This window comes from Psammomys obesus, unplaced genomic scaffold, assembly GCF_907164565.1.
Source record: "Psammomys obesus unplaced genomic scaffold, mPsaObe1.curated_primary_1811, whole genome shotgun sequence".
Lineage (NCBI taxonomy): Eukaryota > Metazoa > Chordata > Mammalia > Rodentia > Muridae > Psammomys > Psammomys obesus.
Genome location: NW_026596256.1, coordinates 13792997 through 13807548, shown reverse-complemented (window position 1 = coordinate 13807548; position 14552 = coordinate 13792997). Strand labels below are relative to the sequence as shown.

Sequence of the window (14552 nt, the reverse complement as noted above, 5' to 3'; positions counted from 1 at the left end):
GGGCTGAGAAAGAAATTAGGGAAACAACACCCTTCACAATAGCCACAAATGACATAAAGTACCTTGGTGTAACCCTAACCAAGCAAGTCAAAGACTTATATGAAAAAAATTTCAAGTCTCTGAAGAAAGAATTAGTAGAAGATATGAGAAGATGGAAAGATCTCCCACACTCATGGCTTGGCAGGATTAACATAGTAAAAATGGCCATCTTACCAAAAGCAATCTACAGATTTAATGCAATTCCCATCAAATTGCCAACACAATTCTTTACAGAACTGGAAAGAAAAATTCTCAACTTCGTATGGAATAACAAGAAACCCAGAATCGCTAAAACAATCCTCTACAATAAAAGATCTTCTGGAGGTATCTCCATCCCTGATCTCAAGCTGTACTATAGAAAAACAGTTATAAAAACTGCATGGTACTGGCATAGAAACAGAATGGTGGATCAATGGAACCGAACAGAAGACCCAGAAATAAACCCACACACTTACGGACACCTGATTTTTTACAAAGATGCCAAAACCATACAATGGAAAAAAGATAGCATCTTCAACAAATGGTGCTAGTCCAACTGGATGTCTACATGAAGAGAAATGAAAATAGATCCATACTTATCACCCTGCACAAAACTGAAGTCCAAGTGGATCAAAGAACTCAACATAAAACCAGACACATTAAATCGGCTAGAAAAAAAAGTGGGGAATACCCTAGAACTCATTGGTACAGGAGAAAACTTCCTGAACAGAACACCAACAGCACAGGCTCTAAGAGCAACAATCAATAAATGGGACCTCATGAAATTGAAAAGCTTCTGTAAAGCAAAGGACACCGTCATCAAAACAAAGCGACTGCCTACAGTTTGGGAAAGAATCATCACCAACCCTTTATCTGACAGAGGATTCATATCCAGTATATATAAAGAACTAATGAAGCTGAAAAGCAGCAAACCAAGTATTCCTCTTAAAAAATGGGGATCAGAGCTAAACAGAGAACTCTCTGTAGAGGAATATCGAATGGCAGAGAAGCATTTAAAGAAATGCTCAACCTCATTAGCAATTAGGGAAATGCAAATCAAAACAACCCTGAGATTTCACCTTACACCCATCAGAACAACCAAGATCAAAAACTCAAGTGACAACACATGCTGGAGAGGTTGTGGAGAAAGGGGAACCCTTCTCCACTGCTGGTGGGAATGTAAACTTGTACAACCACTCTGGAAATCAATCTGGCGCTTTCTCAGACAACTAGGAATAGCACTTCCTCAAGATCCAGCCATACCACTCCTAGGCAAAAGAGGCTCAAGTACACAAAAAGGACATTTGCTCAACCATATTTGTAGCAGCTTTATTTGTAATAGCCAGAAGCTGGAAATAGCCCAGATGCCCCTCAACTGAAGAATGGATGCCGAAATTGTGGTACATCTATACAATGGAGTATTACTCAGCAATGAAAAATAAGGAAATCATGAAATGTGCAGGTAAATGGTGGGACCTGGAAAGGATCATCCTGAGTGAGTTGTCCCAGAAGCAAAAAGACACTCACGGTATATACTCACTATATAAACATACAACATAGGATAAACCCGCTCAAATCTGTACATCTAAACAAACTAAGCAAAAGAGAGGACCCTAACTAAAATGCTCAATCCCCATCCTGAAAGGCAAATGGATGGACATCAGAAGAAGAAGAAAACAGGAAACAACCTCGGAACCTGCTACAGAGGGCCTCTGAAAGCCAGAAGAAAACAGGAAACAACCTAGGAACCTGCCACAGAGGGCCTCTGAAAGCCTCTGTCCTGCAGACTATCAAAGCAGATGCTGAGCCTGATGGCCAACTGTCGGGCAGAGTGAATGGAATTTTATTTAAGAAATGGGAAATAGCAAGAGCTGGAGCGGACAGGAACTCCACAAGGAGAGCAACAGAACAAGAAAATTTGAACACAGGGAACTTCCCAGAGACTCATACTCCAACCAAGGACTATTCATGGAGATAACCTAGAACCCCTGCACAGATGTAGCCCATGGCAGTTCAGTGTCCAAGTGGATTACATAGTAATGGGAAGAGGGACTGCCTCTGACATAATCTGATTGGCCTGCTCTTTGATCACCTCCCCCTCAGGGGGGAGCAGCTTTACCAGGCCACAGAAGATGACAATGCAGCCACTTCTGATGAGAACTGATAGAGTAAGATCAGAAAGAAGGAGAGGAGGACCTCCCCTATCAGTGGACTTGGGGAGGGGCATGCATGCAGAAAGGGGAGGGAAGGTGGGACCGGGAGGGAAGGAAGGAGGGGCTTATGGGGGGATACAAAATGAATAAAGTGTAATTAATAAAAGTTAAATAAAAAATTTTAAAAAAAAGAAACACTGTGCTACTAACTAATCAATACAATGTTGTACATGCAAAGGAAGAACACAGAAGTTAAGGGATTGGAATGAGAACCTAGAAACAGGCCCATATAAACGTGCCAAGTTGTTGGCATGAAAGCAATTCAATGAAGATAAACAAGACAACCTTTCCAACAAATGTTACAGGTAAACTGGCTGGTCTTGGGTTAAAGGAAAACACACACCTCCACCTCAACCTCCTGCTACACAGAAGTATATACAAAATGGATCATGGACTTAAATGTAAAACAAAAAAATTATTTGAAGTGGGGGGAACGGGGAGAAAATCTTCATTATGTGACCTATATTTCCTTCTAGTTTGTTTTCTGTTGCTGTGATAAAAGCAGCCTGGGGGAGGAAGGGTTTATCATAGGTTTACACATCCCAGTCACATGGCATCAGCAAGGAAAGTCAGGGCAGAAACTCAAGCAGAAACCATGGACAAATGCTGCTTTCTGGCTCACTCCCTTGGCTCACCTCATGCTCATCTTGCTTTTTTTTCTGTTGGTTGATTTTTTGCTTGATGTTTTGTTTTGTTTGTTTTTCAAGATAGAGTTTCTCTGCATAACCTTGGCTGTCCTAGAAGTAGCTCTGTAGACCAGGCTAACCTCACAGAGATCTGCCTGCCTTTGCCTCCCACGTGCCGGGATTAAATGCGTGCACCACCATCTCCAGTTTCATCTTGATTTTTTATACATCCCACACCCACCTACATAGTGATGGTGCTGCCCAGAGGGAGCTGGACCCTCGGACATCATCAACAGAGTCAATCTCTTACAGGTCAGTCCTGGGTGGGTAATTCCTCAATTAAGGTTCCATGTTCTCAGGTGACTCTAGTTTCTGTCAAGTTGACAATAAAAGCCCACCAGCACAACTTAATACAAAAGCGTAATCTGTAAATGGATATCTTGACAACCTAGGCTTCAAAAGAATTAAACATCTTTGCTTTAAAAAAAAATCCAAACCTGTGACAATAATTAAAAATACAAGCTACATATCAGGAAAAAATATTTTCAGACCTTATACATAGCCAGTAAGTAAGAAACTCTCACACTCAACAATTTACAAACAATTAGAAGATGAGTAAAAAAACACAAAAAAACATTTGACCTAAAAGGACACACAGTTACTAGTAATTTCTTTTTCTGTTGCTATGATAAAATACTCTGAGAAAAGCAACTTAAAGGAGGAAGAGTTTATTCTGGTTCGAAGTTCATCAGTACAGAGCATCATGGAGAGTACGCATGTTTCTGCCCCATACAGTCCAGGATCCTGGGGATAGAATGGTGCCACCACAGTGGGCAGGTCTTCACACCTCAACTGTAATCAAGATAATGCCCTTCAGGCATGCTCACAAGTCCATCCCCCATCTATTAACTGACAGCGAAGACTAACCAAATACGAAACGAGCACATGAAAAGATGTTCTATATTTTTAGATCTAGATTAAAACCCCAGTGGGATCACTCCACCTACTGACTCCTCAAATGCTGGTAAAGATGAGGGAAAAGTGGATTATTGCTCATATACTCCAGTAAGAGTATATACACTCTACGAAACAATTTATCATTCTTTAAAAATTAAACCTACCATCCATCATTGGGTACTTATACTACAAAAATAAAACACATGTTCATGTAAATAACTTGTATATGCTAGCCCCAAACTGGAAGCAATACACATACAATTCAACAGGTGAATGATTAAATGAGCTGATACATTCAAAGCGTAGATCTAGTTGTAAAAGTGAGGAAACTTGCTGGGTGGTGCACACCTTTAATCCCAGCTGTCAGAAGACAAGGGCAGACAGATCTCTGTGAGTTCAAGGATAGCCGTGTCTACAAATCGTGTTCCAGGACAGCTAGGGCAAAACAGGGAAACCCTGTCTTGAAAAACAAACAAAATAAGTAAATTAATTAATTAGAAATGAGGGAAGTCTTGATATAAACAACAACATGAAATAAACTCTTAAATATTGCCTAGTAAAAAATAATATTAAAGTGTTATTATACATTATGTGACTTCCATTTATATAACATTCTTAAAATAACAAAACTGTTGAAGATCAGATCAATAATTACCAGGAGTCTGGCATGAAGGGAGGACAGAGAAATGGAAGAGTTGAGGCGAGCATAGTTTTTAAAGGACAGTGTAAGCAATCACTGCTCTGAATTTTGACTATATCAACTGTCAATCTTCTATATCACACTTTAGTTTGCCAAATGTTACCACATAAAGCCTCTCCATATTATGTCTTCTAAGTGCATGTAAGTGTAATTTTAAAATCAGAACAATAAATAAATCTGATTTAAACTGAAATACCAGATCAGCATAAAGACATTTTCTTGAGCAATAATTAAATAAATTTTGGATTCATGCTATAAAAATTATGCATGCCACATTATGACTACCTACACACACGGTGGTAAGGTCTGTTTCCTCCAGTAGCTCCTTTACTACTAGGAACCCCAGGAACCTCTATAACCTTCTATAGCTAGGCAGCAAAAGAATTTTTTTTTTTAACCACAAATAGAAAAATGAAGATTTTTCTAGATAGTATTTTTTTAAAATGTTTTTACTAAGCTAGGCAGTGGTGGTACATGCCTTTAATCCCAGAAGCAAAGGAGGCAGAGGTGGCTGATCTCTAAGTTCAAGGTCCAGCCTGGTCTGCAGAGCAAGTTCCAGGACAGCTGGGGCTACACAGAGAAACCTTGTCTAGAAAAACCAAAATATACAAATGTGTATATATATATTATACATTACACACACACACACACTGATAAAACTTTGAATCACAGCATTAAGTAAATAGCATTCCCATAAATTACACAGCTTTCATCATAAAGTGTCAAAAATACAAGTGCTTTACAACACACACACACACACACACACACACACACACACACACACACACCACTTTCCAGGATGCTGGATCTAACATTTCTAAAACCACTTTCTTTTCTTCTCTGCTCTAACTCAATATGAAATCTGAACCTAGCCACGGTGGCCCAAAATGACCTGAAAAATTAAGTTTATTTTCTCTGGCAGTGACAACCTGTGCTTGGAAATATAAAACTGTTATTCTGAATAAATTTCAAAGTTCCAAAGTACTAAAATTACTTTAGTGAAACAGGACAAAATGAGCTGTTTCTGCTGGGAGGCTTGTTATCCAGAAGGAACAGCGTGCTCTCCAGCCCCAGCACCCACACTTCTATTTTGCAAAATAAACACTTTGTGTCCAGTGGTAAGAAAGATCTCCTGGAGCTAAAACCCTGTAAGGTCTTCATTTTGTCACCAATTTAAAAACAAGGGATTAGCTCGGCCTGTGTGAACTGATTTTCTACTGCTTTGATGCTATTCTTTGGACTTATCCACATCCCCTAGCAAAAACCACAAAGGAGATTTTTTTTTTTTCTAACAAGAGAACATGGTAAGTCTCTAAAGTGAGTGGACGCTTATAAAAGGAGATAGACAATTATTGCTTTTCTGATAGCTAAGTGCTGTTTTCAATTTAACCAGTAAAAGTATGCAGAACTGTACTGCATTCCACTTGCAGAATACTGGATGAGGCTTCCAGCAATGCTGCTGGTTATCTGAGGACAGTGACAGGTAGAGACAGCCTAGAGAAAGAACAGGTACAAGATAGTGTTAAGTACACACAGAAGTAAAATGTAGAGTCCAGCAAAAGACAAAGGGGACATATACACCCCATGGGCCTCTTGTACACTTGCTGTCACTTCTGGAGATAGAAGTCTGAGAAGCGCTCTGTGCTCAGCCAGAAACCACGATAAAAAGAAAAAAGAACCAGGAAATGAAAGTCAAAGATTATCTTATTCCTTCTTCCCTAAGATTCCCTGAGGAGATAAGACCAAAGAAAGAAGACTTAATCTTTGCCTCTGAGTAGGCAATAGACTCTAACTTCGGCTTATTACCCATTATTCTTCTCCATTCTTTTCTTTGATGGCCCTCTCTCACCTCCTTTTTACTTTCCTCCAACTGTCATTTCTCCACTACTGCTCATTTTGCTATTAATGGTACAGTGAAGCATAGCCATTTTCACATTTTAATACATTGAACATCCATTATCATATCACACAGCAAAAGTACAGAGAGAAAGAAGAAAGGCTCCCTTGCCTCTCCTCTCTGATTTCTGCAGAAGCCCTCCTTGTCTATACACAGAAAAAGAAAATAAAGAAACACAGCGGGGGCGTCTTCAGAAAGAAGAACCAGCCCATAAAGTAATACAAAAAGTTAAGAGACAAGAAAGAAAGAAAAAAAAAAAAAAAGGCTTTGAAAGACATCTCAGTCACTGTACACTGACATGGATTCATCCACCTCAAGTATTTTTGCCTCCCAAAAAAGTGGAGCACATTTTCTAAGCATTATGAAAAATGTCCCTTTTTCTCCTTAAAAATGAACTGAAAAAAAAAATTTTAAACAAACTGATTCTAATTTAAATTATTACCATTATCATTACAAATTATTCATGACAATTATTAAGTAAAATGCTTATGACCACAAGTGGTCCAGACTTCAGATTTTCTCAGACTTTAAAATATAATCATATATAAAATGAGATCTCTGAGCTAAAGTCCAAATGTAAATACAATATCCATTCATGTTTTACCTGTGTTAAACACCTACATATGATCCTATACAACATCTTAAGAAACAAAGTCATAGTGTAGAATTTACATGTGTAGCATAAGACAAGCACTTGAATACTTCCAGCATTTTGCATTTCAGATCAGAGATTCTTAATATGTATGTGTGTGTGTGTATATATATATATATATATATATATATATACACACATATATAAATATATATATATATATTTAACATGATTCTGTACAGAATGACATAAGTAAGCTGATAACAGAATCCTGCCTGATCATTAGATAATTAAACAAGTTAATGTGGACAATGCAGATAGCACATAAGTGAAAAGTTTCAAAAAAATGCTTTTTAAAGACTTTCTAATTTTGGGGATGTCTATATATATGTGTGTGTATAGATATACATATATATATACATGTGTATATATACATATACATACATACACGTATATACATACATACATATACATATACATATACATATACATATACATATACATATACATATACATATACATATACATATATATATGCTGGCTGCTTTATAGTCAAACCACCAAAAACTTTACACATGATATCATGAGTATAGAAGTACTTTTGTGTAAGTGTATCTATCTAACTCAGGCCAAACAAAACAAAACAAAACAAAGCACAAAGCTATACTTTACATTCTAAGCGTGAGCAGGAAAGGCTGTAACTAGCACACTTGTCCCTGGATTTAAGCAGCTGAGTCTCTCCTGCTCCCCACTTCTCTGCATTGCCAGGACAGTCTCTGCCAAACTCACTGTTACCTCAAACACGACAAAAAGAACCCTGCAACTCTAAGTCTACTGAAATACTCAACTTCCAGGAAGCAACTCTGGGCCACGTCTCCTGCACAAAATACCACCTTTAATGGTCCCCAGAATCCAGGGATTCCGTTCTCAACAGGACAACTTGCAGGAGCCAGTTCTCTCTTTCCATCCTTAGTCCCAGGGTTCCAACTGAGAGCATCAGGCTTGGCAGCAGGTGCCTATACCAGCTGAAGCATCTTTCTGACCTCCTGGACCGCTGGCTTATTTGGAACTTCACTCATAACACTTTCTTGTAGACTTTTAATGTTATTTCATGTTCTTCCTGACAAGTGATTAGGATCTGAAATGTAGGCTTTTGCTTTTAGGATTTTGTTTTATTTTATGGTTTCTTTTCATCTCTGTCACACTCAGGCTATTTTATGAAAGGAACACAGTTCAGGTGAGAAGATGTTGCATTTTTCAAACCTACGGAAGCACCATTCCTCAATTAGCAGCATAGTTGAGCTCACTATATGTTTAGCATTTTACAGTGAACTTCAGAGGATCACAGGCAGGCGTTTAAAGGATCTCTTCTGGTAAGTACACTTCCTTTAATGTCCCATAAATCTGGAAGGTGGACACAAGAACAGCACCACGTCAAATCGATGCCATGACTAATGTTAACGGGCCATAACAGGTATAAGTTAATATGGAGAAGGGAAGCATGAAAGCAAAGAACTGCTTCTTAAGTAGACTAAAGGAATTGTAAATACGAAATCAAAGCTGATAAGACAGCTCAGCAAATACAGATACTGATTGCCTGACAGCCTGAATATGAGCGCTAGGGCCCACACGCTAGACGAGAACCAACTCGCACAAGTCATCCTCTGACCTCCACGTGCTGTGGTCACACACACACAGTCATACACTCACACACTCACATATAATACAGACTCCCACACACACAATAAAAACAAAATACAGGCACACATATTATACACATTCTTGCACACAATACACACACAATAAACTCACACTCATACATTCACAACCACAATACACACACAATAAACTCACACTCGCACACATACTCACACAATACACAATACCCACACACAATATACACAATTTCAATGTGAAATTGAGATAAATGGGGGATTTTCTTCTCTTTGGGATGTTATACAGGCACTAAGTATTATTGGAGTACTATTGGAATACTACCAGTGTTAATGGTGGTATTTTAAAACTTACGTTTTCCCATAAGAAAGAAGAGTTATAACTTGTCTTATAAGAAAAAAAGTTGTTGGGGGTGTGGCCATCTGCTTCTCTGGGTACAGCTGTTGACTTTCCCTTGCTACTCTGGCTGCCTTGAGTTAATAAAAAGACTGTCCGTCACATAGCCAGCTGAACTATTCTAGACCAGAATCTGCCATTTTGAACACTTCTGAGAGGCCTGAACAAATGACACAATGGTCACAGCAGCCTGCTCTGGCTCTTGAAGAGGCAGCCACAGCCAGAACTTTTTTAAACCATTTGTATCGGAGCTTCTGCTATCACAGGCCTAAGTAAACTCTAGGTGACCCCGCAGTGATTTCTATCTCTGGCCTCTAGGCCAGAGAGGGGGAGCATTTTCCATGGAGCCCTAGCGAAGTGGCTGTTAGCAACAGGTACAAAGGGGGCATTGTCTTGTTTGGTGACAAGAAAGGGCCGTCCGCATGGGAAGCTGGCGGTGCTTCCTGTAAACGCTGTTTCTCTGGCTGTATAAACTAACTGTGTGCTGACTTGAGGAGCTGGAGAGGAGACACCTTCTGTGTTTCCTCCCTCATTTTGCAACACTGGGCTCAGGAGAAGGCTTCATCCCTGTGGTGACTTCTTGCTCACATTTGGAAGCAAGGCTGAGCTGGTAACAAGAAGAACAGAGATGGTGGATCAGCTGCAGTAGTCATGGCTGGGAGGCCAGCACACTGAGCTATGGAACTAACAAAGCAGCCAGCCACTTGACAGCCGAAGTGAGAGCAGAGGTGGACAGTCAACAGCCAAAGCTGTAAATCGGCAGACTGGCAGTTGCAAGACATGGAGCCACTAAACTGTGCACGTGACCGCAACAGCCGAAAAAGAGTGTTAGTGGCGACTAAGACAGTAGCCATAGCAACAAAAGGCAACTGAATAATCCAAGAGAGTGGCCAGGGCAAGAAAAAGAGGAGCAGTGGAAACACAGAGAGGACAGGGAGCTGAAGAATGGAAGCCTGTGAGGGACCAGAAAGTGTGACATCTCTTAGAGCCAGGGAGTTTCAGCCAGTCCCAGGCCTAGGAGTTTTAAAACTGGTTACCATCAAGAGCTGAGGAATCCCAATTTCCTGGGCCCATACAAGAGCTGAAATACTTCTAAGGGTCCTGGTACTCTAAGCCTGTAGAGGGGCTCTAACACGTCTAAACCTAAGGCTCCTGCTACTGGAGGCCTGCCTGACAGCTGAATACCCCATGCCACCTGCTTTTGTTCTGGCCTGCCTACTACCAACACTCAAAATGCCTAAGGGATAAATCCTAAAAAAGCTTCTCCTTGCCTACTACCCACAATTTCCATCCGGGTAGAGCAAAGGACAAAAGGATTAGTAACTGATTAAAATCCTACCTAAACAACAGCTACAGTAATGCTCACCTTTAATCCCAGCACTCACAAGGCAAAGAGAGGGAGAGCTGTGTGAATTCCAGGCCTGCATGGTCTATGTAGCGAGTTCTAAGCCAGCCAAGGATATGCAATTAGATTCTGTCTAAGGCAAACCAGCAACCTGGCACACAGTGAATGATAACTATATGTAAAGATGTATTATGTAAAGAAAATCACAAAAAAGATACAAGCATGAACATTTCTAGGATCTGCTTCTACTATGTCTCTAAAACTAGCCACTTAAATACCTTTGTGGAATTATGTCTGTCTTATTACATATTCTTCACAGTTCAAGTCCACAGTGTTGTGATTACTCCTTCTCTCATCAAAAATGCATCACTGATTCTGCCATAGCTTTCTAAACTGACTCTATTTTGGAACAGTCTAACTGCTAAGCGCTCCTAATGTGACGCTCTTAGGATGAAGCATCATACCTGTTGGATTTCCTCAGGTAACGCATGCACGGGAATGTGCCGATCCATAATCTCCCCAAATGTACCGAGAGCACTGCAGAAAAAGAGTCTAAAGAAAACATTGGTGACAATAGTCAGAATTCATATAATGACAAGGAAATGCAAATGATTTAAAAATTCTTAGCATTTTGGGATAAACTGGCAACAAGTACTTTAACAGCTGTTTGTTTTGTCAGTTCCAAATTTGAAGGTACAGTTTAAGTCTCCTCAGTGTTTATAAGCTTCACACAGGAAGCCATAGCAATTATTGACTTACACATCTTTTCTATTTTTCAGAAATGTACAAGCTAATAGTAAAAATAATAGTGGTTTACCAATTATTTGTTTTGCAATAAAGTAACTGTAAAATTTAAAGACATATTTCAGCATTCTAAAATAACATTTTTCTGAAAAGCTATGGAAGGAATACCAACTATAATAACGTGTTATAGATCATCAGAAGAAAAAAAAAAGCACTTGTGCCATCTAGGCTTGTTTAAGATAGGGAGTCTAAAAGATACTTAGTTACTAGATTATGATATACAGGCACTGAGCATAACATCAAAGACCACATGCCAACTGTAGCTGAGATGGATATCTATGTATCTATGTACCTAGATTTTACTTTTAACAGATTTTCATTTTCTAATACCTACAATTCAGTATAAAACTCTTATTACCTTCATGAAATCACAGACAACAGAGACATATTTTCTTCCTTCAAAATGTTCTCAAATTGCATAAAGAACACTCAATCCTATCTTATCAGTGAAAAGTCTATCTATCCATGGAGGGAGTAAATGGACCAGGGAGGGAGCTTCCTGAATAAAGTCCTTGACAGTGTGAGCCCAGCACCCCTCAATGCAGGGCTGGTGTAGAAGGCCACCTGAAATCTCAGCCTTGGGAGGCAGAGACAAGGGATCCTGGAAGCAAGCTGGGTGGCTAGACTCACTGACCCGACCAGTTCAGAATTCAAGTGAGACCTGTGAGGTGGAGAGTGATGAAGACACTTGCCATCAACCTCTGGCCTCCACACATACATAGCATGCGTGCACCGGTGTACCCATGAACATATACACACACACACACACACACACCAAAGTAGAAGAAAGACGTCAAGAGCAGAATGGAAGAGGGCTGCAACAGATTCATGTGGTTCACGGCCCATGACTGACAAACAAGGGTAAGAATGTAAGAGTCCAGAAAGGATAACGACCTGTCTTTTAGGTTGAGAAGACGGGAAGTTAGCAAAGGCTTCCTAACACCATTGGCATTAGGTTAGGGCAAGAGACTGAAGACAAAAACAATACTAGTGTTATTTTTGTAAACTGCACAGCCATTGGTGGAACAGAGATTCTTCAGCCCTGTGTTAGCCCAAATGTCCCTCATTTCAATAAACTGCTATTTAAAACAAACAACTAATGAGCTGTCTGCCCACATATAACACAAGACAATGTGTGTGTGTGTTTGGAAATATTAACAGAAGTCAACCATGGGAATAAAGTCAATTATGTCGACATGGGTCCAAGTGACCAAGCACATAATCTGGTATTTGGCATACTGTCACAGTCGCATGGCAAGAAACCAGAAAGCTCATTATCCTCAGTTAATCCATCATTAGTAAATGGAAATGATAATATCTTCAGCTCCACTAGTCATATTTCCCCCTAACATTACCAACGAAATCTCCTCTTAAAGTACCATCCACAAAATTAGTGAGCATGAATCTAAATAACCGTATAAAAAAAAAAAAAAGTAAAATAACTAAAAAAAAAAAAAAAAAAGTAGGACATTTTTTTAACTTAGTGCCTTCCCTGTGACTCTATTCCAACGTATTGTTTATACCAACAGAAGTGCCAGGCTTCTGACTGCAAAAGAAAAATTAAAAATAGCACCCTGGTATCAGAAGGCTCTCCCAAACATAGTGGTGGTGGAGAAAACTGAATATGCGCTTAACTTGACTTTGACGCACGTCTAGGAAAACATGGTAACAAGATTAGGAATCTCATGCTTTTCATCCAGCCAAGATACATTCATTGCATTCAACCCAAAACATGAATAACTTGCCCTCATATAAAGAAGTCTTTAACACGGTTTAAATGTATACATTACATTACTTTTAATGTACACATTACTTTATTGTAAACCCGTGTAAACTGTGATCGCAATCTGTAGTAGCTGCTTTTCTGCTAAGCAGTGCAGGGTGATCGTTACAACACAGAGCTAGTCACCTAAATTCACAAGGTGACAAAGGCAGTAGTTTCTTTCCCGTTTATTTTTGTTACTCCTACTATTTTAAGGTAATCACTTCTATGCCTTTAAGAAAAGCCCATTGGGTGTTTGTAAGATTTGGATACCCATGAAACAAGCAGAGGAACTCACAGATAATTCAGTCTTTCAAGAGATGTGGGGCTCTGTTTGCTTTTTAGTAGGAGAAACTTGTAATTTTTTATTTTCCCATGCATTATTTTGCTTGTTCTACCAAACAAGTTCCTTTCGGTCTTCCCCACTATGCAAGTGCGAAGCGCCCTTGGCAAAAGTACGGTGGTAAGTGGCTGCAGCTATGTGGGTGTTTTCAAAGCTTCTCCTGGTCACGAGAAAGACGTGTTTTCCTAAGTGCAGAAACGTCCCCGGTGGTTCATTCCCCATTCTTCCACCGGTGTCACGCCCGGTCATTAACTCGGGTTCTGCTTCCTGGCCCTTCCTCAAGTACCATTCCGGGGGCCTGAATCACTTGCGGGCAGGTCAGGGGCAGGAGAGCAGGAGGTCACATCCCGGGGACTGCAGGAAACTAACTTGCCCAGGCCTCGCCCGGGGCGCCGAGAGGCCGCGCCGCCCCCGCCGCCGCCCCCGCCCCGCCGCCCCGCGCCGCAGCCTCCGCACCGGAACTGCGTCCCTGCCAGCCGGTCCTCTGAGTGCGGAGAAAGGCTGTGACCCTCACCTAGCCCGGGACTCCGCAGGGTGTGAAACGGCTTCCCCGGTCTCCCGGGCGACCGCGCCGCACGTTGGCCTGACGTCAGGGCGCGGTGACGTCATCGCCCACGCCGGCGCTGACGCGAAAGCGGAGCTCCCTTGCATCAGTTGTCCCAAAGGCGAGCTGGGCGGAAGCCGGCGCAGGTGGCGGGAGGTCGGAGGAGAGGGCGGATTTACGCGCAGTTCTGTGACGGGCAAGGCTGTGGCCCTGGAGCGCGCGGGGACGGCAGGCTGAGGAGGCTGAGGAGGAGGCGGGAAGTGGGGGGCTATGAGATTTACAGAAGGGGCAATCATTGCTCCCGAACGGAAGGAAAAAATGTTTTTAGATGGCATGTGCAGGGAAGCACGTTCTCAGCCACTGCCGAGGGGGCAGATTGACTGGGGGAAAGTTGGCGCAGAATTCCATTCTGTTCTCAAAGTAGTCAAGATGAAGAAGGGCTTAGTTGAGTGAAGTATATTGAGACGTGCTGCTCCACACCCAAGTTATGGAGGGCCTCTGGCGACGCGCTGCTGACTTCCCTTTACTCATACTCTTATTCATAGAACAAATATTGATGGCCTGCGTCGGGACAACCGAGCAGGGTGAGGTGATGCTTGGTAACTAACCCAGGCCACGAGTATGATTAGTGTCTTCCACGTAGTCCAGACGTCTCCCTTTTCAGGATTATCTCAGGTCCAG

At 41.1% G+C, this 14552-nt stretch overlaps 1 protein-coding gene across 1 annotated transcript in view; it reads right to left on the bottom strand.

Moving 5' to 3' along the window:
* The window catches only part of Lekr1 (leucine, glutamate and lysine rich 1), a 175612-nt gene extending 161581 nt beyond the window's left edge, over positions 1-14031 (bottom strand). Inside the window, exons 1-2 of the mRNA XM_055596834.1 lie at positions 13842-14031; positions 10883-10970 (exon numbers count right to left, since the gene is read on the bottom strand). Coding sequence (XP_055452809.1) covers positions 10883-10970; positions 13842-13978 — 225 coding nt within the window. The 5' untranslated portion in view covers positions 13979-14031. The remainder of the gene's footprint in view (positions 1-10882; positions 10971-13841) is intronic.
* Positions 14032-14552: the final 521 nt, after the last annotated feature.